Here is a 27,386-nt window from a genome sequence, read left to right on the forward strand (position 1 = left end):
TTCTTGGGCCGGAGCCCAGGGATCTAGAAGTGATATCTCCTTGGCTTGCCTATGGAATGTGCTAAAACATGTGGCTGGTTGTGTGAAAATGGGGCCACACATTGGGACCCTCGGTGTGATGGAGCTACTTCTTTCATTTGAAACCCAGATTTATTTTTCTATTAACCTATGTGGGGATGCTGTATACTTCTTTGGAAATCTGCTAGGAGACTTGAGTTCCCTTTCCTTCTGAAGACAAATGTCCTTCTTCAAATTCCCTTTTTGCATTTCTGGACGAAGTTATCTTATAGTATGAAGAATGCAGCCATTAGTGAACAGTTATCCATATTTTAAAAATCTGCCTTTTGAGGCTTTCCCAGAAATCTTTTTTTTATAGAAAACAATGTTAAAGGCATAGCAGTCCCGGAGATGGTTCTTCACAGAATTGTAGAGTTAATTTCAGTTTACACTTTATAATAAAACTTGCTACAGTGTCCTTGAGCTAAAAAGTTTCATTGATGTAAATCAGTGATTGTTTTTAGTCACACTGTTTATAGGTCTAACAACTTCAAGATCATTTTATGGTTTTGTCTAATTGTCTGCTTTATCAAACATTGACCCTGGCACATAGTAGGCACTTGCCAATCCCTTGATTCTAAAGAAAAATTTGGTTATCTTTCTGTGTGGTTGTACCTTGGATTGTTTTCTGGCCAAAGCACAGAACAAAGCATTCCAGAGAAATGTTTGTTTTGTTTATCTGCTTGCTCAAATGCTCTGATTTTTCTGCCCAGTGTGGTGTGCCCAAGAAGAGAAAGTGGTTGTAGGATACAGACTGTTTTCTCCACCTACTTTCTCTTCACTATGTTTTGTCTTGAACAGGATTAGTATAGATTCAATTTAGCTGGAAATTTTACTTTCCCATTTAAAATACACTTAACTTCCCCTTTTCAGAGAGTGATAGTATTTTAATTATCTAGGTATCTCTATATGACTTGAATTATCAAAGATTTCTTTCTTTAGAGAAAAATCCTATTTAAAAGGGAAATTTCAATTTTATTTTTTTAGAAGATTTTATTTATTTATTTGAGATAGAGAGAATGAGTGGTGGGGAAGGGCAGAGGGAGGGAGAGAGAGAGACAGAGAGAGAAAGAGAGAGAGAAGCAGGCCCCCTGCAGAGCAGGAAGCCATCCCAGGACCTAGAGATCATGACCTGAACTAAGGGCAAATGCTTAACTGACTGAGCCACCCAGGTGCCCTGGAAATTTCAATTTTAAAGTATTTCTAGCAATTTGTAATATTCACTGTCTCAGTAAAGTATTTTATCTAGATTGGAAAAAAAAATTTTTTGGCTCCAAAATGGCATTTAGATAAGCAGTCCTCTGAAAGCAACCTGAATGTCTGTTAGTAAGGAATGGATAACTTTATGATATATTTGGTGGATAGAATATTCTACAGAGCTTGAAAAGAATGAGCCAGAGGCCTATGAATAAAAAGTGGACTGGCTCTCTATCAAATTCATGATAGTGGTTGTCCCTGGGAGAAGAGGAACAGGAATAGGAAGGAGCACATAAATGTGCATTTTTAAAAGTCCCTGAGTTGGGGGCACCTGGGTGGCTCAGTGGGTTAAGCCTCTGCCTTTGGCTCAGGTCATGACCTCAGGGTCCTGGGATCGAGCCCCACATTGGGCTCTCTGCTCAGCAGGGAGCCTGCTTCCCCCTCTCTCTCTGCCTGCTTCTCTGCCTGCTTGTGATCTTGTCTCTCTGTCAAATAAATGAATAAAAATCTTTAAAATAAATAAATAAATAAAAAGTCCCTGAGAAGATATGGTTATCTCAGTTAATGGGCTCAGGAACATTTGTTATATTAACATATGGACTTCTGTTAACATTTTTGTAATAAAAAATTCTGTGTAACATTTCCTAACGGAATAGGTTCTTACCAGGAACCGTGTATTTATCAAGACTCTGGGAATGAGACTAAAGCTATTCTAATACATCTCATTCACGATGCCATTCTGTGAAAAATGAAAGTTGACAGAATAAATCGTCAATGGGGGGAAAGCTCCAGATTCACCTGCTCCTGGGAAGTTCTCACGGCTTACGGGTCCAGAATAAGGACTCAGGCAGCAGACTGCCTAGACCAAACCCTGGCTTGCCACCTTCAGGTTTGAGACCTTGGACAGGTAGGCCTTTCTAAGCCTTTCTGTGTCCCCAGCTGTAGAATTTGAGTAACATTGCCCGGGCCAGGGCTGGGGAGGGCTGTGAGCTCCTGCGAGGGGTACATACTCCCCGAGATCAGCTGTTAACTGTTTCCAGCATTGCTCTGTCAGCAGCCTCAATTCTTCTGTGTATAGTTTTCATTCTCACCTCAGAATCTTTGCAAATGCTCTTTCCTCTGCCCAGAATGTTTTTCATTTTCATCTCTCTCTCTGGATAACTCTTCAGTGGAGTTCTCTGAGAATTCCTCCAATTCTCAGAGAAGCTTCCCTGTCCTCAACTTGGGTCAGTTTCTAGCCATACCGCAGCTGTAATTTAAATAATTACTTGTGAACTGCTTACTAATATCTGCCTCTCTCCTGGTTGGTAATCTGTTTTTGCTCTTTTTTTTTCCTTTTCTACTTTATTTCTAGTGCCTAGAACAATGTCTGATATAGAGTAGGCATTGAGAAACTATTTATTGATTAAATCAACAGTTATTGTAGATGGTGGAAACTTGGAGTTAATTTTTTGAGGAAATAAATTTGACTCACTTTGCCAAAAGGATTAACCTACTAGTATTAGTAAGTGAATCTAGGATTATGTGATTTCATAAAAAAATACTTATCACGTGTATTGGTTTACTTGTAAAAATATTATAAAGTACCCCAAATTAAGATTTGCATCATGTTTGTAATTTGGCTTTAGATAATCATCTGATGGATAGTAATACAAGTATCATCACATATTTTCATGTACTGTGGAAAGCAGGAAAATTTTCAATACTTTAATCTTAAGATTTTATATAGGTTTATCTGATTGCTTGCCCTCATGTTAACTCACTTTTTTCTTTTAAAAATAGCAAAAGAGGAATTAACAGGTGATACTTCCCAAGGAGCAGAATAAGCTAGGTTCATTCAGAATTAACTGACAAGTAAATAAGCAGTTTGAAAAAAATGGCTTTTGTCAATCGGATGAAATGCTACTTGTAACCTTTAAGCAAACTGAAGCAGCGAACTCTGACTTTCAGAGTCAGAAGAAGGGCAGGAAACGGATTCCCTCTTAGTTGTTGGTTTATTTACTCTGGGAGAGAAACACAAGAACACTTCCAAATTTAAGGAAGGTCTGTGTTCAGATATTAGCGCATTTCTCCAGGAAAGATAGCACATAGGATTTTAAAGTGATTAAAGTCCAGATTTATTAGGTAGGGGAGCAGAGCCAGAAACAGGGACTTTCAAAACTCTGAAGGCATTTTTATGACTCTGATGGATGGTAGGGAGGTGAAATTTCAGGGCTAGGTAAATAATGCAAAGCCCTCCATTGAAAAAGGAGACCACAAATTGTAGCCTTGGGAGAATTACCCCTTCCCCACCTTTGCAGACACATGATTTTATACCACAGATCACTGGGAAACATTTATAGCCATCTTTTCTTTTCACTCTACTTCTCTGTTAACTGTTGTATAGGGAAATCATAAGTAACTGCATTTTTGAATGCTGAATGCATATTTACAATATAGTTGTTTGGTTTTAAATATTTGCCAAGCTTGGAGTATGATCGTCATTTTTTTTAATGGAAGTAAAACATTTCCTCTTTAGAATTGTGCAAAATTACTGTTCAAAAGTATGATGGGGGCAGGTACTACAAGATACTAGGATACAAACTTTCTTTGAATTTTGAATATGTGGACTCACAAAACCCTGCTAATTACCACTTACCCTATTAGTCATCTGCCCCCAGATCAAGGTGGGAGAGTACTTTTGAAGTCATACGATTAGAAGATTCTGTGCACTTTGAGGAACACTAATTTAAATCACATTTTAAGGCTGGTAGTCGAGTTATATCCTTGACACTCTTGACTCACAGCCTTGGCGTTCCTGGCAGCTTGCTAGAAATGCAGATTCTTAGGCCCCACCCCAGACCTACCTAATCAGAATCCACAGTTTAGCAAGATGCTCGGGTGATGCCAATGGACATTTAAGTTTGTTAAGCGCTGCTGTCCAAATGCCTCCCAAGTGATTTTTAGAAGAGTATTTTTAGTAACAAGTGACTCATTATCTAATAATGTAACCTGTTATCTTTCCTGTATTATCTTTAGGCAACCCAAATATTAGCAAGTTCTCTCTTTCTGAGCTGAAACCTAACTCCTTGAATATTGTGTTTACTGGGTTTGGCTTAATAGCCCCCTCCCTTTCCCCCAACCCTACTCAGCCTTCAGAACCAGGCTGATGCCTCTCCTTCATGATGGTCATTCAAACAGGAACTGGGCGATCCTGTTTCCTACCTTGATTTAAGTTTCTCCAGGTGTGAGTAAGTCCCTCTCCCCCGAGCTCTTCCTGATATGATACTCTTTGGGGTTTCTTTACCCAGTGTTCAGACTAGATAACTTTAAAGGACCCTGCCAACTTCAAAATTGTGATTTCTCCTTTACTTTCAGCTGGTAGTAAGTCCTAGTGGGCAGAAGATGACAGAAACCCAGGAGCTGTACTTTCTTTGCATTTAAGGAGAATGATTCTGAGGCACCAATGTATAATTATCCATAATTTCCTTAGGCTCAAAATTCTGCTTCACAGTGGAGACTTCCATTATAATAATAGCTACTAGAGAGCACCACTTTGCCTTTCTTCTAATTTCTAAATGCATCAACTTTTGCATTTCAAAAGTGGAAATAAGCATTTTTTGTGTCTCTGTGAATTTTCAATCTCAAAGAAAAAAATTCCCTGTAATCCATGACTTAGCACATTAGCGGATTTCGTTTTCCTCTAGTGTCTTTTGGTAGGTAATGTGTCACACACACATCCATCTTATACATAGAAATAATTTTCATGTTCTCAGTTTTTAAAATGTTTCCTTCTTTACTTGGTGGATTCCGAATATTTTTTCATGGTATTTAATGATTTTCATAATAGTTAAGCACAATTATTTCCTTATTGTAGGACGTCAGAATTCATAGTGACTGCTTAAGTAAAGTATTTGCCATATCTTTATTGGTTTGGTTTTTTGATATTTGTTTCCTAAGGATTTTTTTTTTAAATAACATTTTCTACTACCACAAATACAGAGCGTGCAATTTTTGTTTTGTTTGTTTTTGTATCAGGATTAGTCTTGTGTAAGAAAAGCTGTAGCAAGAGCAGTTTGGGATATTTTTTCCTTTTTTTTTTTTTTTTTTGAGGAAGTAGCCCACAGCACATTTTTAAACAATTTGGTTTTGTAATTTCTCCATGCTTCCTTTCCCCTCGTTTTCTTCTAGATATTTTCATTCTTCTTGACTTCCTCCTCGTTCTCCTGTCTCCCTTCCCTTCCTCCTTGGAGGGTTTTCAGAGCAACCGCGTCCCCTCTCACCTCTGCATTTAACAATAAAGCTGTGTGTATGTGTGGAGAGAAGCTGAAAAATAAGACAGATGGTTCTTTCATTACCAGGTTGTTTTGAATTAATTGAACTGGATTTTTTTTTTTTTTTCAAGAAGCCTGAGCTGGGTCCGGTGGATAGTCAGTCATGAGCTTAATGTAATATATGCTGCCCATTTTGTTCTTGGATTTGTTTGTTTGTTTGTTTTTGGTAATTTCGTCACCCTGTCAAGCATTTTGGGAGGGGTCAGAAGTGAGTTTACTAAGACGATGTATTCATTGAACATTTTTTAATGGCTTAAACCTTTTCTTGAGCAGTGAAGCCCATTCTTACTAAGCAATGCTATGTTTGTGTTTTCTTTCAGCACTTGCAAGTGGAGAAGCAGCCCAACCCTTTACCTTGGGTGATTGCTAGTGGAGAAGCTCTGACAATTTAGCAGACGGGCTCCTGGGCCTCTGGGACCCTTACCACATCCTTCGCCTTCAGGAGCAGAGCACCTTTGGGAAACAGATCCTAAAAGTGCAGGTAAGACATCACCGCTGTCTCAGACTTCTTAGTTTCGAGTTTGAACGCTTGGAAGTTTCTTATACAATGTTGCCACCTCTAGCAGATGACTTTTAGACGCCTATTAATATATCTCTTACTAGTTCAACGTGTGACCAGAGGGGCCATGAGACTTTGAATGTCACCAGTGACTGATCAGCATATCCCAAGTTGAGCTATGGAAGTTGTAAATACTTTTATTATTATTTTAAAGTTTATTTATTTAAATAATCACTACACTCACTGTGGGGCTAGAACTCATGACCTCAAGATCAGGAGTTGCATGCTCTTCTGGCTAAGCCAGCTGCCCCTTAAATATTTTTTTTTTTATTCTTAATGTGGATAGATCATCTTTGGGACTATTCTTAGCCAATATGGAAGGGAGAGAGTCAGAAACTGAAACACTGAAGTTAAAAACAGACCGTTACGTGCATCACGGCTCTTGTAGAAACTGCTGTTAATAAACTGTGTAACCTTGGGCAAGATGCTTGCCCTCTCTGGGCCTTGTTTTCTCAATAGAATGAACTCTAGTTTCCTTTTCATCTTTAAATGCTACAAGTAATAATAATTTAATTAAAGTACCTTAGTATGATTTATAGGCATATTCTCTTTCCTATTTCTGGAACCCATGTACAAATATAAAACCCCACTTCATAAATTTATTCTGAGAAAGCTCTGGAGCTCAAATGTCCATCAGGAATTACCTCCATGTTTTACCCATTCGTCTAAACCGTCTTCCTGATTGGTGAAGGCTCATCAGAAAGCAGTTATTCTTCTAGCAAATTTGTTACATTACTGTTTTGTTTGAAAATTGTTTTTGTGAAGGACACCCATTGATTGAGAACATAATGCTTTCTTTTTTTTTTTTTTTAAGATTTTATTTATTTATTTGACAGACAGAAATCACAAGCAGGCAGAGAGGCAGGCAGAGAGAGAGGAAGGGAGGCAGGCTCCCTGCTGAGCAGAGAGCCCGATTCGGGGCTCGATCCCAGGACCCTGAGATCATGACCTGAGCTGAAGGCAGAGGCTTTAACCCACTGAGCCACCCAGGTCCCCAACATAATGCTTTCTTTAGTGGTACTGACAGATTTGGACATTTACAATGGCTTTGGGCTTTGGTCCTTGGAATCTTTCCAGCTCTTCACTGTCACACGGAGATTACTCATGAGTGGTTTCAGGGTCCTGAGCCACTGGGCTGGCAGAACTCTTAACCACCACAGACTCAGGCTGGACGTGGACCTGGATTTGCAGGTTTCTTATTGCCAGACATACCTTCATATATTGGAATCTGAGCCATCATCATCTTGGTGATTTGTGGAACTGTCTTTCCTGCCAGTCTATGCATCTCCTGGCATCAGATGGAAGTGTGGATTCTGGTGTGTGCCTATGCTCTAATTCCAGCCCTGCCACTTACTACCTTGGGGAAGGGATTCTTGGGGACGTTAAAATTTCTCTGTGCTTTAGTGTCATCACCCCTGTGGTAGGGATGACAGTAGTACCTTTCTTCAAGGGTGGCTTTGAGGAGTAAAAGAATTACATATGTAGAATATTTAGAACAGGTCTATTATGTAAGTGTTCAGAACGCTGAAACTATTTTTATTGCCATCTGTTGCAGTTCCATTTTCTGTTCCCATTCTCTAGGGCTGAGACACTCAGCTCCTCACCCCTACCTTGTTAGACATTGCTGATTGTCTCTTTCTTTCTGAATCTAGAATGCAATATTTGAATCCTTCTCAACAGCGTTAACGGCATAAGATGAAACTGTTTGTCCACTCAAATTATTTCCAGAGTTCTTGATTTTATTTCTTGCTTCAAGACATGAATTTGATATGCTGATTCCAAGTCTGGGTTGTTTGTTTTTTTTTACTAAAACTCCAGAGCAGTTGTATTATGAAAAGCATAAAAAGATGTTGCTTCTATAGCCAGAAATCGGGTCTAATTCTCACATGAGTTTTGCTGATGGATTACTTCTACCTTGAACCCTTCTCATTTTTTATTCAGAAGCAGATGAATAAGTCTTCCTATCAGGGATGCTTTGAAATGTTGAAATGAATGTGCAGAAATAGCTAGCTTAGTAATGGCAGCTTAATTTTCTGAAGCTATTATTAGTGCAATGGCATTAGTTCTTCAGGGTCTTTGCCAAGATGTTACAAAGTTCATTTTTTAGTAAGACCTTGGTCTCTGGGAAGCTAATATTTCATGAGTTTTAAAAGAAAAATGAGGGGAACCTGGGTGGCTCAGTGGGTTAAAGCCTCTGCTTTCGGCTCAGGTCATGATCCCAGGGTCCTGGGATCGAGTCCCGCATCGGGCTCTCTGCTCAACAGGGAGCCTGCTTCCTCTTCTCTCTCTGCCTGCCTCTCTGCCTACTTGTGATCTCTGTCTGTCAAATAAATAAATAAAGTCTTTAAAAAAAAAAAAAAAGAATGAGAACAAGGTTAGGAGAGTCTTTACCGCATGCCAGACTTTTACCTGAGGGCTTTATATTTATTACTTACCATAGCTCTGTTGGGTGGTATTATTGCCATCTTACAGCCGAGGACACTAAGTTATAGAGGTTAAGCAATCTCCCAGGGTCCTGTAACTGGTGAGATATGTAGAGCTGAGACTCAAACCCCCAGGGTCTGATCGCTGTGCAGGCAGCCTTAACACCTAATTATGCTGCTACCTGCAGAAGATGGAGCCCTACATGCCAGGCTAAGCGATTTTACATTTATTTGGCAGATTGTGGAAAGGCACTGACGGTTTCCCTGTGGAGTGGGTGACAGAACGAGAGCTGGGCTTTGAGGATTTGGTGCCAGGTGCAGCACATGGGCTGGTTTAAAGAGAGATTAGAGATCATTGCTACGAGCTGAGAAGAAATGTTCACGTGGCTTTAGGAACCAGCATTAATTAAGATAAGACCTTGAGAACGCTCACATTTACATGAGCCCGGGAGGAGGAGACCTGGAAATGTAGGCAGAGGAGTTAGTGGAGTGAGACCCAGGGCGGTGAAATGCCCCCTGAAGAGGGTGGCTTGGGAATTGAAAACCATGGAGGTTGGAGAGGACTGGAACAAAACAAGACTAGTGGGTTATTACCGTGTCCCTACCATGAGACTGAAATCGCGCTGGAGGAAAGTCCACATAAAAACGTCCTTTTGTGCCATGGACTCTACTACTTGTGAGTGAGATCCCCTTTGGCAAGTTTTTAAATTTTTCTAAATCCTGGCTGTCTCTTCTAGAATATGGTGACCTAAGACGTTTCTCTGTCAACATGCCGTGAACTCTTTCCAGCTCTGAGGTCTATAATTCTGGGGTTCAAGCTGTGAACAACAGTAATGGGGCCTGAGGTTGTAAAGGTTTGGCTGGTGATGCAGTTGACCATTTTAGGCAATGTAGAATGAAATATGTGCCCTGTAGATATGAGAGGAGTATTTCCTCTCAAAATACCAGGAGTATTGTGGTGATAGTGGTAGCAAGTGGAAGGAGAAGACCGAAAACGATATAGGAATGAAAATGTTGAGGGAATTTACAAGGCAACCACAAATATTCCCTAGAATATGAGGGAAATTTTTCTCAAGCCACTTATTTCAGACAGAATCTGGCTGGTTTCTTCTGGAAAATTGAAAAGGCCAAGTCCAAAAGACTTAGCAAGGATAGCAGGGAATGTAGAGTGAGCTTCCGGTTCCTCTAAAAAACCCTTTGGGATATCTCCCAGAGCCCTGACCCTCTGGGATATAATTTCTCTTTACCAGACTGTCTCTAAAAGTACTTCTCAAACACACAGATCACCTGGGGGTCTTGTTAAAGCACCATTTTGATGCAGTGGATCAAGGGTGTGGAGCTGCAGTTCTGCATTTCTTCCAGGTTCCCAGGTGTTGGCAGTACTGCTGGTCCATGCACCTCACTTTGAACAGCAGGAGTCTAAAATATTTTACTCTAGGTCTCTCAACAGATAGTCATATTTAGAAACAGTGTAACGGTTCCCTTCTCAGGCTCATCTCGGGGAGTACACACCCATGATGAGCGCTTGATATTAACAGATCTATCAGTTCTTACTTCTGTCAATGATTTGTATTACTCAGTGGCATCAATAACTTGAATTGTTACAAGTGCAGGTTTTTTATGGGTTTTTTTCCCCCCTCTTTTAACCTAGGAATTCAAGCAAATCTGTTCAGGAGTAGGCACGAGACTACAATATAAAATTTTAACATAAAGTTAAACATACATTTACTGTATGACCCATGAGAACGTATGCTTATTCAAAGACTTGTACTTGAATGTTTAATATAGTGTTGCTAAAAGTAACACCAACAAAAAATGTGAAAAGAACTAAATATCCATTAGGTGGTGACATGATAAATAGTTGTGGTAGAGTCATAAAATGGAATACTATGTGACTGTAAAAAAGGAGTGGATTCCTGGGGCGCCTGGGTGACTCAGTGAGTTAAAGCCTCTGCTTTCGGCTCAGGTCATGATCCCAGCGTCCTGGGATCGAGCCCCGCATTGGGCTCCCTGCTTGGCGGGGAGCCTGCTTCCCCCTCTCTCTCTCTGCCTGCCTCTCTGCCTACTTGTGATCTCTGTCTGTCAAATAGATAAATACAAAGATATCTCAAGCCAAGAACTTTGATTATCTTTAATAAAAAAAAAAGGAGTGGATTCCTGATATAAGCAACATGGACAATTTTTTCAAAAGCATTTATGCTAATTAAAATAAGCCAGATATGAGTTTCTTATCACATGCCTCTATTTAAATAAACTTCTAGAAAAAGCAAAAGTATTTCGGTAAACAGATCAGGGCCAGGGAGTTGGCCTTAAAGAGGAAGATGGGAACTTGGGGGCGGACGTTGATGGAAATATTTAGTATGATTTTAGTAGTTGTTACATGACTGTATATATTTGTGAAAACTCATCAAATTGTGCACCTGAAAGTGAATTTTATTATATAAAAATTTTATCTCAATAAAGTGAATTAAAAAAATTAGCCACAGTTATTAACCTTTTAACATATATTCCTTGGAGGTTATCTTATGAGTTGGGTATTAATATAAGGAAATAGAGAAAATTTCCACTCTGGGAGAAGAAATGGGTCTCTGGGAGAAAATATGAATAAACAGTAGGAATGTAAGAAGTTCCCTTAAAAGCTTCTTTGTGTATTTTCAATGTAGCTGAGTCTGAAGAGAGAGATCTTGGAAAACAGGAACTTCAGTTCATTTATTTTTAGCATCCAGTATAGTATGCTATTAGCTGAATGTTTTTAGTGTGTCCCACTGTGCTATTAAAAAACACAATTCTGCTGAAAAGTCATTTCTGTCCTTTTTATATTCTTTGCAGTAAGCACAACCAATTTTCAGGAGAGGATTTGGTCATCTGCTTTGGCAGGGAAAGCTTAGCTTTAATTAGGTAAAAAGATCTAGTTACATCTGCTAAGGATGAAATCTGGCAAAAGCACTGGGTTTCTGGACAGATTGAAAGAAGAGTGTGTGTATATGTGTGGAGAACTAGCTGCCTATCATTGTATTAGCCGAAGAACTAGGGGAGGGGGAGAGAAAGTTAATTGTACATGTTTTCCCTTTGCCATGCAGAAAGAAAAAACGATGTATTTAGAAATCAGCCAGAATGTATACAGTTGGTTCAATTTGTTGAAACTAGACAGTTATTTGGGGGGAGGGGTGCATAAATCAAACTTTCTATTTACTCAGTAACGTCAGATTTTTTTCCCCCCTTAATTTGTATCAGACAGTAATAACTCAACATTTCAGATTTAAACTTTACTTTTTCAGGTGTAAGAGGGCATAGTAATTTTGTATGTGCTACTCTTTATTCTTTAATTATGGCCTGTTGAGAGTTATCAGGTCCTTCCAGCAGAAATCTCATCAGAGTACTGAGTCTTTAAGATTTATTTTTTTTAAATTATAAAGTAAACATTTTTCATATTATAATGTTTCTAAGTGTATTTTAGTAAATGGCTACATTTAATGTGTATCATTCCCTTTTTTACTTTAAAAAAGGTGTTATGTGAATATAAAGTTCATGATGTAATAGTTAAAAAAAAAAACAAACGGTGATTATAGTTTCCCATATGTACAATTTAGAAGTTTTCCATAATGTACAATTAAACTCAGATCCGAGTTTGAATTCTAGCCAGTGTTGTGGTAATTAAGCATCTCTAGTATGGGGATGATAATATACTTGCTTTCATCATCATGTGTGAAAAGGGCTTGGTGCACTGTTGGGCATTTGGTGAGTAACTTAATCAACTGCATTGTTATTTACATGATCACCAGCACCAAAGGGTAGAGGTCCTTTGTATGTTAATGAGGCTACTAGGCACATTTGGGTCATCCAGTTAGTAATAAGGACCATCCTTAAAAAAAGAGGTGGCAAATGAGTTAAAGAGGACTGAGCCCTTTATGTAGGTCACTGCAGGGTCCTGCGTGTCTGTGTTGAGGCTCGGGCTATGTGGAGATGGCTAGGTCTAGGAGGCTTAGGGGACCGTTGGAGCTGAACCAAAAAATCGAGACACTACTATATGGCTAGAACTGGAGCTAATCCTCACAGGGACATGTGATGACAGCGTCGTCATGAACTGAGCAATCAGTACAAAGAGGAAGCCGGGCAGCGTGTATGATCTGCTGGCCAAGTTCACACAGTCTCGGGTGTGTCAGTGTGAGCTGAGGACTGGAGGAGAGCTGTGTGGAGAAGGAACTCCCGGAGGGTTGAATGGGCACTGGCTGCCAGCCGGGCCACCTGGTAAGGCTGTGGAGGTGAGCCAGGAACAGGGGCCCATGCCTAAGGGGAGAGTTGTGGCTGAAATCCTGCCCATGCCAAGATATTGTGCCCCTGTGGCAGGGGTAAAGGGCCAGCAGGGCCGTTCTTTTCCAATACGCATAAAGGTGCAGGTTGTTGGGTAAGACGGTTGAGCAGCAGTGCGTGGTGTGCAAGGCCAGACCGAGGAGTGGAAGAGCGGTCACTGTCCTCACTGAGGCAGCAGGGGGCCTGGGGAACAGAGTGGATGGGGACATGGTTCAGATACAAGTGACTAAAAAATTGGAAGTTTTGCTGCAGCACCGCTGGGGTGAGAAGAGAAGAATGCAGACTTTGCGAAACAAGGATGTCCTCCAGTGAGCTGCCGGCAGAATTCAGGCCTGGTGAAGGAGACGGCCAAGGTCCATGTGGAATCCGCTAGAACCTGACCAAACTGTTGAGGTGCTACTCCAGGGCTCCTCAGGCTCCCTTTCCTTGGGCCGGGATGAGTCCTAGAGCCTGGGTGGACCTGAGCCTACGGGCAAGAGGGGCATTAGGAAGCGTCTCCAGCCAGGTGTGGTGGAAATGTCACAGAGATGCCAGGCAGGCTGGGTCTGTGCTCAGCGTCTGGAAGAGCGAACACGAAGAGTGTTTCTTCCTTCATGTTGTAGGATGCTGAGATACCCACAGGGCTTTTGTGCTTGGTGAATAGAACAGTTATTCCAGAGCTGTTGTTGAACGTGCTTTGTTCTAGCTGGATGTCGGTAAAACAAACTCCTTTTGATTTGAGAAGGCATGAGGAGAGTCCAAAAATAAAAATCTGACCATTTTCAAGTGTCCTTCCATAGGATTCGTTGGTTTGTTTGCCTTTTTAAGTAATGCCATCAAGCTTGCCCTGAGGCTCAGGAATGTGCATTGAACCAAACGCTCTCCTGTTTGCTTCTCCCTGTAGTCCAGTTTGAGAATCACTACCGTAGGGCACTCAACAGAACCATGGAAGACAAAAAATAATGGGTTTCCTGAAATCCAGCAGAATGAGTTGGGAAGGGCAAGTAATAGGGAGTAATAGGGTTTTGCTTCTGCCCACTTTGTGATTGTAACCTTCCTCTTGATTTCCTCAATCCCTGGAATTTATACTGCGTAAGGAGCTGGTAGGATAGACAAATGAGAGAAGTGTTTTGTAGTGCTTAGTCTGGTGTCAAAAAGATGCACCCATTTATGAAAGCTCACATCAGGAGAGAGGTGTACAATGCATGGGCTCCCGTCAGATAGAAAAGGGTTGGAGTTCTGGGTCTGTTACCTGTCAGCTCAGGAAAGTTACTGCTCCTGTCAGGGCTTCACTTTCCTTATCCGTAAAATGGGAGCTGTAAATTTACTATTCCCTTCACGGGGTGTCTGTGAGATTACAGGAGATAAATCACCAAAAGCATTTATCACCTGCCTTGGCACCTGATGCTGAACGCTCCTGTCTTAATGATTCTGAGCAGTCATTATCCATTGTGCTTTTTCCATGTGCTAGGCATTTCTGGTAAAAAGAAAAAATGCAAAGCATCTAATTATGGAATGTGTAACTACATTCAACAGCTATCTACTTATCGTCTGTGTGACGGTATTAGAAATGCTGAAAATGCAATGATAGACAAGATGTACTGTCTTGCTCTTAGGGAGCCCAGAGTCTCATCCGGATGACTACTATAAAATCTGTCATGGTCTCTGGATTTCAGTAAACCCGTATTTTTTTCCCTCTGTTGTTCCCTTGCATATACAATGGCGATGATTCTCAAACTTTGGTATGCGTAAGAATGATTTTGGAGGGCGCTTGTTTCAGTGCACGTGTCTGAGCTCCAGAGATTCCAGTCCCGTAGGAGCTCAGGAAATGTGCATGTTACCTGTTGGGTCCCCCCAAAATGGGTACCCCAATAATGGGTCCGTGATTAAAGGAGCGAGACTGATACAAAGTGAAAGTCAAGCAAAGCTTTATTTCGCACCAAGCATCAAGAATCAAACTGACCATCAAACAGACCGGTTGGGGCCGCCCCTTACAGAGAGGATGACAACTCCTCCCTGCTTTCCAGACTAACTTTTATAGAGCAAAGGCCATGTGGTTGGGCCTGGCCACACACAGGTGGCCAATGAAATTGTAACACACAGAGAAAGCTGCACAGTCATGCTAGGTGACCAATTGAATTACAATTTACCCTAGTAGACATTTGAACCAGCCTACCACCTTAATCAGAATTGGCGCCCAAAAGGTGCCCAAAGCGTGGGGCCCATACTCCTTGGTAGCTAGGAGACAGTATGCACCCCCACTGATTGAATACCTCCACCTGGCCTGACCCACCCTTGTATTTGGACTTTGTTACCTGGGACTGGTTTCTGGGACTTGTTTTTAAGTAAGTTCCCCTTGGGGGGGGGTGCAAAGTCAATCTAAGTTTTACAACAAAATGGCAGTTCAACTGGGATGGGGCCGCTCTGGCTGAATAGGCCCTTACATTACCAAGCCCCCATCGGGTGCTGACCCTTGGACCTGCTACGGCACTTGGGGGCACGCTGCCCTAGAGCCGTTTCCCTTTCACAGAAATCTGAATTTACCCTAGCTGCCACATTTACTCTAGCTGCCAAACGAGCATTGTCAGGAAGTTATAGATTAGAACTATCTTTTAGGCTCCCCTCACTCACGCCTTTTGTCTTGAGAGACAGGATGACACCAGGAAAGAACTACGAGGAAGAAATGGTTAGACCTTCAGTCCGTTTCTGTCTTTCAAGCTGTGTGACCCAGGGCAACCCAATCTCGGAGACTTTCAGTTTCCTCATTCACCATTCACATTCCTCATTCACGGAGGATCATACCTACGTGCCGTTTATCAAGCTTGTCTTGAGCCTTAAGTGAAGTGAGGGACATAAGAGCATTTTATGAACTTTAAAGCTCCCTGTAAGACACACTTTTATTATTAAAGGGAAGGGGAAACCGTCGCCCAAGATTGAGCTCACTTTGACATATGGAGAGTATTCGTAGATCGATATATTATAATTTGAGAAGAAATAGTTGATCTCTGCCAATGATTCCTATTCTCCCCGTGATGGCTTGTACCCACACCTGAGATAAATAATTGCTTTATGACTTAAATTTTGTAAAGAATGTTGTCGGCACCCTGGTTTTTGGAACAGCTGCAGCCAAGAAGCTGGGTCTGTCATGTTTCATGTCAAGATCTTGAAACTTGTTTGTTTTCGTAATGGAAGCTCTACTGGGCTTTCCCCCACCCCTCCTTCCCCTTAAAGCAGGCGCTCTATGTTAAATTCTGGTTTTCTTTTGAAATATTAGTTCAAAGCAAAATGGTCATTCCATTTATAGAATTATAATTAGAGAATCTGTTTGTTACTGAAAGTTTTTTTCCTATGAGCCGGCAGAGAAACTATACGTGTATATCACGAGTTTATCTGGACTGGCCCAGTCTGCTTTGCAACTTGAATATGCTTTGAATTGCTCCTGAAATACAAGAGAGTGGCTAAGCTTCCTAAATTTTTCTCAGCTGGTGTATACAATGGCTCTTCAAGAGTCGGTTCATTTTAATCTTTAAAAGGAAAAAGGAATTAAAAAAAAAAAGAACGTTATTAGTGAATGAAAAAGAAAATCTCGCTCTCATACTTTTGTGCTTTGTAAAATAATATATACATTTCCTGAAGAATACATTTTTGGGGAAGAGATGAGCAAGTTGAATTGTAAATACTGAGTTCTTTCTCACAATCTTCATCTGCTGTTTTATCTTACATGTAAATAGGTGGTTTTTTTTTTTTTATTTCTTTTCAGCGTAACAGTATTCATTGTTTTTTCACCACACCCAGTGCTCCATGCAATCTGTGCCCTCCCTAATACCCACCACCTGGTTCCCCCAACCTCCCACCCCCCCTCCCCTTCAAAACCCTCAGGTTGTTTTTCAGAAGTCCATAGTCTCTCATGGTTCACCTCCCCTTCCAATTTCCCTCAACTCCCTTCTCCTCTCCATCTACCCTTGTCTTCCATATTATTTGTTATGCTCCACAAATAAGTGAAACCATATGATACTTGACTATCTCTGCTTGACTCAGTTCACTCAGCATAATCTCTTCCAGTCCTGTCCATGTTGCTACAAAAGTTGGGTATTCGTCCTTTCTGATGGAGGCATAATACTCCATAGTGTATATGGACCACATCTTCCTTATCCATTCATCCGTTGAAGGGCATCTTGGTTCTTTCCACAGTTTGGCGACCATGGCCATTGCTGCTATAAACATTGGGGTACAGATGGGCCTTCTTTTCACTACATCTGTATCTTTGGGGTAAATATCCAGTAGTGCAATTGCAGGGTCATAGGGAAGCTCTATTTTTAATTTCCTGAGGAATCTCCACACTGTTCTCCAAAGTGGCTGCACCAGTTTGCATTCCCACCAACAGTGTAAGAGGGTTCCCCTTTCTCCACATCCTCTCCAACACACATTGTTTCCTGTCTTGCTAATTTTGGCCATTCCAACTGGTGTAAGGTGGTATCTCAATGTGGTTTTGATTTGAATCTCCCTGATGGCTAGTGATGATGAACATTTTTTCATGTGTCTGGTAGCCATTTGTATGTCTTCATTGGAGAAGTGTCTGTTCATATCTTCTGCCCATTTTTTAATATGATTGTCTGTTTTGTGTGTGTTGAGTTTGAGGAGTTCTTTATAGATCCTGGATATCAACCTTTTGTCTGTACTGTCATTTGCAAATATCTTCTCCCATTCCGTGGGTTGCCTCTTTGTTTTGTTGACTGTTTCTTTTGCTGTGCAGAAGCTTTTGATCTTGATGAAGTCCCAAAAGTTCATTTTCGCTTTTGTTTCCTTCGCCTTTGGAGACATATCTCGAAAGAAGTTGCTGTGGCTGATATCAAAGAGGTTACTGCCTATGTTCTCCTCGAGGATTCTGATGGATTCCTGTCTCACGTTGAGGTCTTTTATCCATTTCGAGTTTATCTTTGTGTACGGTGTAAGAGAATGGTCGAGTTTCATTCTTCTACATATAGCTGTCCAGTTTTCCCAGCACCATTTATTGAAGAGACTGTCTTTTTTCCGCTGGATATTTTTTCCTGTTTTGTCGAAGATTATTTGACCATAGAGTTGAGGGTCCATATCTGGGCTCTCTACTGTGTTCCACTGGTCCATGTGTCTGTTTTTATGCCAGTACCATGCTGTCTTGGTGATCACAGCTTTGTAGTAAAGCTTGAAATCAAGTAACGTGATGCCACCAGTTTTATTTTTGTTTTTCAACATTTCCTTAGCATTTCGGGGTCTCTTCTGATTCCATACAAATAGGTTTTTAGAAGTTTGCTGATACTGGTAAGTGGCATTCACATTGGGTGTTTGCATAAATGATGTTATTCTTGGTGGAGCCTTAAATATCTGAGCACTTAGGCAGATTGTTTTGTGACTGTATTGGCCTGTGATAAAATACCTTCCAGGACAGTCTTGAGTAATTTAAAACTGTTTCAGTTCAAGTCTATCTGGTGGATTCCAAAACTCCCAGAGTTGCCAAACACCCCAGATGTCCGCCACCATCAGCTTGTACAACAAAAGGGGGTTAATTGCAGTGTATTTTCAAGGGAGTCACAGGATATATAAATAATCCCACTGTGTTCTTTGGAGTCTTGTATATTTATCGTCTATCCACATTTGGGTAATTCCTACCTGGTGGAGGGGAGCATTTTGCTGAGGTCACATTAGTCAAAGGGATGAGACAAGCTAAGTCCACATCAGTCCCCTGTGAGCACTGATAGGCCTGTATCTTGTCGTCATGAAGCATTGCTCATGGCCTTTGGTCAGGACTTAATATGATCAGGTCTTCCCTGCATGGACCCCAGTTCCCCGACCTTTCTCAGGGCACCCAGTACGAGGGGAGGAAGGAAAGCTAACATTTGCTGAACAAGTATAAGGGCCAGGCTCTGGGCTAGCTAACTTCTCTTCCATTCTTCAGTTAGCCATTTCAGTGATGCAGCTGACATCCCAAAGGCCTCACTGTCTTAGATTTTTACCGATAATCCCAAACCTTAATTCTCTCCATCACTTCGATTTTACCAAGTATTTCTTAAGAAACATAGAACCATACCTTTTTTTTTGAAACCTACTAATAATAATCCTGCAATTTATTTCTTGCTTTTTACCATGAAGAATTTAAGGCTATTTAAAAAAGAAAACAAACCCATAGTACATCAAGATAGCATATATTACAAATGGCTGAGGAAGACGAAATAAAGTGGAAAGAGATGTGCAGGTCTGAGGGGATGGGAGCAGCAGATCTAGATGTTCCTTACATGCTTTACCCCCTTTGTCATCAGAGGAAGTGGGTTTTCTGCCAAAACCACATGCAACTACCTTTTCCTGCTAAGCCAGTGAGAATGCAGTGTAGGCTGCATCAGGGGAGACCGAGGCTCACTTTGGCTTTCTCAAAACCCGTGCATATTACAACTTAGAAAAAGAGCACGGCAAACTTTAGTTTAGGAAACCAACAGCAGTGAAATACACAAACTTACTTAGCATGTATTTTGTGCCCTAGGTTGTGTGAGACAGCCATCATTTGGGGTCATCTACCTAATAGGTCCAAGAGGTAGGTTGTGTGCTCTCCCTTGTAAACCTGTGAGGATACTCGAGTTGGAAGAGGTCAGCTGATTTAACTAGGCACCCCCCCAGAGTTAAGTGGAGCTGGGCCATGAGTCATGTCTTCTGATTGCTAAGCAGTGTTGACTTTTCAAGGGGAATTATGTATACTCAGGGAGATGTGTCGAGTTAGCTCATTTACCTCCTCTATTTGCTTTCTCCTTACATAGGCATTTCTAACTAACTTATAATAATGGCACGTGGGTGTGATGGCAGTAAGAAGCCGCAGCTGACAGACAGCAAGGGAGGGGAAGCCAGCCATCTCCACTGCATGAAGACTGCTTAGCAACAGTCCCACACCCTTCCTGGTTCCAGAGAAGCCCGGCACAATTATGACATTTGTTAAGATGACCCACCTTATCAAGGAAAGCTCAAATCCTGTTTATTATAGTCTACGTATAAAGACAAAGGAGTTCTTTATTTTAAGGGTTTCACTTGGTCTTATTTTACTGTTAAAAGGGAGACAGAATGATATTATTTAGGAATGTATGTCCTCAGACTCATGATGTCTACCCGGCCTTGCCATGATTGAGGTTAACAGATAAGAACAGGAATGGGGGGAGTGGCATGTGTAATTGCCCAGATGAACCAGAAACTTGATAAGAGAGGCAAAGAGATGGCCTGCTTGTTTTAAATCACAAGCATTGGGAAATCTATTGTAAGAACCATACGATGTATTGTCTTTTGCATTGAATTGCACGTGGAAGTGAGAACTTACTCATTCCTAGGAGGCAAAAGTGAGAACTAAATATGGTTAGGTTTTTAAAAATATATATGTCCTATAAAGGGTTTTTAAAATGATATTCTAGAGAGGATAGTGTCCAGGTTTTTATCCATCTATAAATGTATAATGGACCAAACTGTCTATGTAGTGCAAAAACAAGTAAGAAATTAGCTAAATTTACCTGTGCTATGATATTGAAAAATCAAATGGGTATACTTAAAAGTCTATAAAAATTGGAGATGTGGGAAATATTTTTTAGTAGATTTTTTTCTTAGTTTTTATAAAATGACTATTTTGTTTTGTTTTTTTTTTTTTGTTTGTTTTTTAAGAGGGAGGGAAGAAGGGGGCTGCGGGAGAGAGAGAATCCTAGGCAGGCTCCATACCCAGAGCCTAACTCCAGCTCACGACCCTGAGATCACGACCTCAGTCAAAATCAAGAGTCGAACACTTAACCAACTGAGCCACCCAGGCCCCCTTCCCAGTATTTAAAAGTTACGCAAAGGACCTGTAAAAATTACAGTGTATAGGGGGTGCCTGGGTGGCTCAGTCGGTTAAAGCCTCTGCCTTTGGTTCAGGTCATGATCCCAGGGTCCTGGGATCGAGCCCCGCATCGGGCTCTCTGCTTGGCAGGGAGCCTGCTTCCCTTCCTCTCTCTCTGCCTGCCTCTCTGCCTACTTGTGATCTCTGTCTGTCAAATAAACAAATAAAATCTTAAAAAAAAATTACAATGTATAGCTTTGAAAAATCATTTTGAGCAGTGAAGAAATGCAATGTTTGTTTACATCTTAAGGCATATATTCACTTTCTATGGGGAGAGTGAAAAGAGATTTTTTTTTTTTTTAACGTTTCTGAAAACAAGTTTTGGGTATGGAATATATGTGTAAAATTCTGTTCTGAATGAGTTTTTTTCTTTTCTAACATGAGAAAGTAGTATGGAAGCCACCAGCTTTGAAACAGTGCTGCTGTTTGTTGGTCTACCTGCCATGTTGTATTGTCTAAAGAGGCTGAGGAGAGAGAGAGAGAAAAAAATGCTCCTTTCCTGAAAATTTAGTGGATATTTCCAAAAATAATAGCCCTACATCATTTACTTCTCCTTTCCCTCTGTGTTTGTTCACTGATCCTGTATTTGAGCCTTTGCATGAACCCAGCTATAAAACAAATAATACTGCCTTTTCTTTGGACTTCATTCCTGTGTTTCAGGTGGGCCAGCCATGAGAGGGTACCTTGTGGCCATATTCCTGAGTGCTGTCTTTCTCTATTATGTGCTGCATTGTATATTATGGGGAACAAACATCTATTGGTAAGTTTTAGTTTTGCTCTTTATTTTTTTTTTTTTTTTAAGGAATTTATTTATTTGAGAGAGAGGGAGCAGAGTCGGAGGAGGGTCAGAGGGAGAGAATCTCAAGCAGACTCTGTGCTCAACAAGAGCCTGATGCGGGGCTCGATCTCACGACCCTGAGATCATGACCTGAGTTGAAACCAGGAGTCAGTTGCTTAACTGACTGAGCCACCCCATTATTTTTGCTCTTTAAAAATAATTCCCAAACTAGGCTTTCACAGAGACACACAAATGATACTAGAGGGACCTATAAAACAAACAAACAAAAAACAACCTCTTTAACATTTTGAACCTTTTCTAATAGCGTTCCATTATAAGTTGGAGTTTTACCATTCCAGTGTCTTCTATGTTGTACTCTAACAGTTTAAAAACTGATAAAATAGCACCTTCTTTTTATTGACTTTTCAGTGAAGCAGTGATGTTGATTGTCTTTGGGATATAACATTCCGTATATATTTCATCTCCTTGAATAGATGGAATAATTTTTGGACTCAGTGGTACTTGACTGTTGAGCCTAAAATAAGAAATTACTGATTAAAATATAGACACTACATATGGTTCTCTTTGTTTAAAAATATTTGAATATAGGTGTACATTATGAAACCGTGTTGACTTTAAATGTCATATATAAAACTTGGAAGAAGCACAGGTAATTTTATTGCAAAGAAAAACACATCAAATAAGATTTTAATCGTTCTCCCTATTGTCAGTCCTTTGGCTAGGAATAAAGTTTTGATGACCTTTAAATCCTGAGTGGATGTTTGTATATGATATCAAAATAAATCACATTGTAATTTCCTGTCTTAAACTCTCAGTACTCTTTGCCAGTTTTTTCAGTGGGAGATCCTAGATCACGTTTCTGGGTTTTGTTTTGTTTTTTTCCTACTAGATTAAAAAAATTGATGCTTCTGAATTTATTTCACCACTGGTTGATTGAAAAATTATTGTAATGCTCTTCATGGAAGGAAGTTAGGCAGATGGTCCCTGGGAAAACCCAATGCCAGGTGGGTAGGTTTGGACCTAAGTTTCTAGGCTTTGGACTTAAATACTGAGCTAGAGGACTTAGAGGGTTTATTACACACTACATGAGGGTTTTACCATGGGGATCTCTCCTTCCATCTTTGCCACATCTTATCTCTGTCCCACACTTAGTAACGGAAGACAGAACAGAAGAGAAAGCAAGGAGTTTACCAGATGGCTACTTCCCTACAAATCCTATTATGTGTCACAAGGGGAATGATAAGGAAGACAATACAAAGAATCTGAATTCTACACAGTCTTTTGTCCTCAGGGTTTGAGGAGTGTTTATGACACGCTTAAGGTAACACACTCACTCCAGTCACATAAAGTACCGTGGGAAATTACCTCAGGTGGGTTTTTTGCTGTGAACTTGATTCCTTAAGAATTATTTAAGACAGATACCCTTTTTAAGCCACTCGAAGTTTGTCTTCACAATCTCCTAAAAGGTCTTGTTTGAATAGCCTTAGAAACCAAGTAATAGATTATAGTCCACTTTGTCCTCTGAATATAATTTGGTTTTTATGGTCTAATGTCCTGGTCCACCATATTTACATACCTTCCTTACATATAAATCAAGGGATTCTTGTCATTTGTGGTATTCACCAAAGATGTTTTTCTGATAAGGACTTCACTAGCTTTGCAGTTTAGAAACCTAGCGGTTCCAACTATGCGGAATTTTTTAATAAAAAAATTGAAAATTGAGACCAGTTCTTTTAGTTTGAGTCCTGTGATTATAGAAGAAATTGGATTAGTTTTTTTAAGATGAGTTCCTCACATCATTGATCATTAACATATTCTTCTGTTAAGCAGTAATGAAGCTGGCTAAATCTGGATCCTGTCACCCTGTCCCCTTCGTTTATTTTTGTTGTCGTGCTCTGTCTTGTTTCACAATACCCTTTTAAATTGTGGAGACAAGCAGTCCATTCAGGAGACCCAGAAGGGCCTAACCTGTGCCAAGAATAGAGGAGAGTTACATATGGCTCTGAATAGTGTGATTTGTGGAAGCCAGATCACAAGGCTGCGTCTGTGGGACTGCACGTCTGTGTTTCTGTGGCAGGTGTCCCCAGATGTGGCATGGAGGACCGAGATAGCCATGAGCATGGGCGTGTGTTGGGTTTCTCAGGTTCTGGGTTGGGGGGACTTCTAAAAAGCCAGCCTGCTTGGGGCCTCCACAGTGTGGTAATCCTGGCCCTTCTTGAAGGCTTTTTGTTCGGTGCTCACTGAATTACTTCTGGGTCGCTCGTCCCCTCAGCCTTTCTCATTCTCTTGCCTTGTATCCATGCATCCTCCAACATATGCAAGGTACTGTCCTCCCTCAAGGGCTTCTGTGAGAATTTTTAATTCCATGCCTGAGAAGACTTGGGGTGGTGGCACTGAACGGATTCCCAGGGCATTCGTTTTCCTCTGGGCGGGCAGCCTGGTTCTGGTTTCTGACTGACCCTATTTTTGTCTCATAGGGTGCCACCTGTGGAAATGAAGCGGAGAAATAAGATCCAGCCTTGTTTATCGAAGCCAGCTTTTGCCTCTCTCCTGAGGTAAAAATCTAAAAGAAACTGTGACGGACAAAATGTTCAAAACGTGTTTGTGATCATTTTTCACGCTTGTTTACTTTTTTTCATGTAACTCTTAGCCGTAGAAAGTAGACACTCTGTATTTAGGAAAAAGCTTGAATATCCTGTCTCTTTTTGTGCTTTTAGTCAGAGTTCTGCATGTATTTTCAGCAAAGGCATTGAAGAACTCAGTCAGACCAGTATTCTTTTCACACAGGTGAAATTAGAGAGACTGATTTGTGTTTGATTATAAAAAAGTGAACTATTCTTCAGGGTTTTACTTCCCCGCCCTTGTTGTTCCCATGTTGTTTTTCACCTTGATTATTTTGTGACTGTTTGTCCCTGGCCTCTAGGTTAAACTTTATGATGCGACCTTTTTCCTGACTTTGAGGGGCTTTTAGTGGAGTCCTTGGAATGTAAATAATGATTTTTATGTGGTAAAGCCATATAAAGTACTTATCAAATAGCCACGAATATTCTTTTCCTCTGTTCCCTCAACTTTGACAGGTTGTTGGTCAAAATGTCAAAATGCTTCTAGAGAAATAGAGATGAATGACAGTCTGTTCATTTTAATTGTGTAGAACAGGTATAGTCTTTTCAATATTTTACCCACTAAGGATCAAAAATGTTTATTTTCTTTTAGTCATGTTACTGCACCTTTTCATTGCTGGTTCTTAACCTCTTAGGGCTATAGATTCCTTTAAAATCAACTCTCTAGGAAACTGCAGGTACAGAAAACATTTCTGCCTATGATCACAGGTACGCATGGCTAGGACCACTGCAAAGGAATATGTTTTACTTTGGAACCCAGTCTGCACTGGGATAAATACGTTTTACCTTGGAACCCAACGTGTATAAATAAGGATGGACCCTCGAGAGTGCTGTCACAGTCACAATGAAGTCTGGGGGGACAGATCCTGCATCAAGCAGGAAGGGCTCATCCTCACCTGTTTCCTTAGTCTGAACATGGTGTGAGCTCTCACGTAGCTCTGAAGACTTTAAGCTTATGGGACTTGTCCAAGGTTAGTGGCTCCTGAGTGGCAAAGCCAGAAGGAAACTGGAGCTATGTTACCCCTATCCCTCTGCAGTTTATTTCCTTCTTGTCACACAGCCCCTGAAACCCCAGGGCACTGTGATCTGCACCTGCAGTTTTTAGACTGAGAGAGCAGAGCTGATAAGACTGGAAAATGGGGTCAAGCGTGAGGGTCAGAGTGTGCGATAGTTTGACTTGTTCCTTCTCTTTAATTAAAAAACCTTTTTTTTCTACATCATACTGGCTCCACAAAGAAGTAATATGGAGGTGAAATTCATTCAGTCATTTATTAAGCATATGTATCCTGCTTACTCTGTGCAGGGGGGACGGGGACAGAAGCACATCCCACTCTCCTCACACTGCTCTCTTGTCTGCAACAGGACCTGAGTGGGGTTAGCAGGGCAGGACAGAGCAGGTGATAAGAAGACAACACCCACAGTTCTTGTTCTTGAGAAAGTCTGAATGATATCAGAAGAGAGTTTAATCCTCAGCGCATCGAATTTTTTTATATTTTTATTTTCACAGCTGACACAACTTCATACATAGGGAACTTTTAAATTGGGGAGTGGCTTAGCACCCATGCTTTTATTTTCCCTTATTGCCTCCTTTGTCTCTTCCTGCATGTGGCTAACTTGTTTTCACTTGGTATTGGTTTGTTTTTATTTAAATTTCAGTTCCCCCTCCCTAGCCCCCCGGAAGCTGTGATGTAATTTTGTTTCCACAGCCTGGAAAGTGTTTGCACTCTGGTTGTATAGTTCCATTGCACATTCCATTCTATGATTTTTAAAGAATTTAAAAAATAATTACACATTCACATGTAGTCAGTATATCAGGAAGAGTACTGTACTGCAGTTGTCTTCAGCTGTGATTTTTAGAAGGCTACAGATATGTAGGCATTTGGGAAAATCACTTTTTCCTTTTCTTGCAGGTTTCATCAGTTTCACCCTTTTCTGTGTGCAGCTGATTTTAAAAAGATTGCTTCCTTGTATGGTAGCGATAAGTTTGATTTGCCCTATGGGATAAGAACATCAGGTTAGTAATATTACTCTTTACCTAGCCCTAGTCATGTGAATGGTGTTTGATGTGAACCACCTATTTATGTAATTTTAGGGCCTTAAAGGAAATGATTTGGAGATGGGATGAAGGAAATTAAATTTTAATATAAAAATCCCTACTCCTTTTTGAGGCAGTGTAGAATTTAAGAATAAAATGGCACATTTGTTGTTTTTGTTGAGAAACTGCTTTTTACTTTGGTTTAGCCCCATGGTATTATTCATGCGTTCTCATGCCTTGGTTGATTCCAGTGTAGAATTAGCAGGGTAACCCTGTGGGTTGGGTTAACGCCCTTTCCAGCTCACCTTTCCGCCTCTTTACCTCTGAGTTTTATTTATTCCATCAATTTAAGATCTAGCTCCTGGATCAGCCTTTTGACCAGAGGGTATTTTACTTTTGCCAAATTGAGAGAGAATCCCTCTATCTAATAAGGACAGAATAGTTTTCTCTTGGCTTGTCAACACGTGAACTGGCTAGCTTTATGTTGTAGATCTAGGCGAGACCAGGAAAACCCAGGAGGTTACAAGTTAGATTTTGCATATTCAAGTTTTCCAAGTTAGATTTTGCATATTCAGCTGATCCTGGTGTATTGTATGCATGTGTGTGTTGTATATGTTTTAAAAACATACCTCAGAGAATTTGATAATACAGCTAAATTTACTGAAAATTGGTTTCTAGACTAATGTCAGTTTGAAAGGCTATATTCTATACTAATGTCATTTGATGTTGATATTTATTGTTTTCAGATTAAGCATCTTCTCTTTTTTTCTTTTCTGGAGTTTTTGTAACGTGTCCTCGGAGCATTTTTGAGTGTGCCTGTTGAATAGTGCTGGCTAAGTGCAGCTGTATTGTTAATTTTCACCACGGAATAAACCCCTGGGGCCGTTACCAGTTTGAAATGGGTTTGGGGGAGGGAAGGGGACAGATGACTTGCTAAGTACCTAAGAAGCCATAATTCCTTTTATTTATAATATTCCATTTGTTTTCTAGCGGAATATTTTCGACTTGCTCTTTCAAAACTGCAGAGTTGTGATCTCTTTGACGAGTTTGACAAGTGAGTTTATTTCCTTGATTTTGTTTGACGAGTTTGAACTAATGGGGTTCAAAATGTGCACCCCAATTTAAAATGTCTTCATACAAGAAGATTCCTTAGTATTTGTGCATAACTAAAACCTCTAGTAGTTATTTCTGTGATACTTCAAATAAAATACAAAAT

At 40.5% G+C, this 27,386-nt stretch overlaps 1 protein-coding gene across 4 annotated transcripts in view; it reads left to right on the forward strand.

Moving 5' to 3' along the window:
• Nucleotides 1–27,386, forward strand: part of ST3GAL6 (ST3 beta-galactoside alpha-2,3-sialyltransferase 6) — a 58,627-nt gene that overhangs the window by 11,864 nt on the left and 19,377 nt on the right. For 3 of the 4 annotated variants that reach the window (XM_080797960.1, XM_080797958.1, XM_080797959.1), the window contains exons 2-6: nucleotides 5,888–6,048; nucleotides 21,376–21,475; nucleotides 23,992–24,069; nucleotides 26,046–26,149; nucleotides 27,161–27,224. In XM_080797960.1, the coding sequence (XP_080654086.1) occupies nucleotides 21,387–21,475; nucleotides 23,992–24,069; nucleotides 26,046–26,149; nucleotides 27,161–27,224 (335 nt within the window). In that variant the 5' untranslated portion in view covers nucleotides 5,888–6,048; nucleotides 21,376–21,386. Of the gene's footprint in view, nucleotides 1–5,887; nucleotides 6,049–21,375; nucleotides 21,476–22,416; nucleotides 22,519–23,991; nucleotides 24,070–26,045; nucleotides 26,150–27,160; nucleotides 27,225–27,386 lie in introns of those variants that run through there. The other variant, XM_080797961.1, reaches the window with a different exon arrangement.

This window comes from Martes martes (assembly GCF_963455335.1).
Source record: "Martes martes genome assembly, chromosome: 1".
Classification (NCBI taxonomy): Eukaryota; Metazoa; Chordata; class Mammalia; order Carnivora; family Mustelidae; genus Martes; species Martes martes.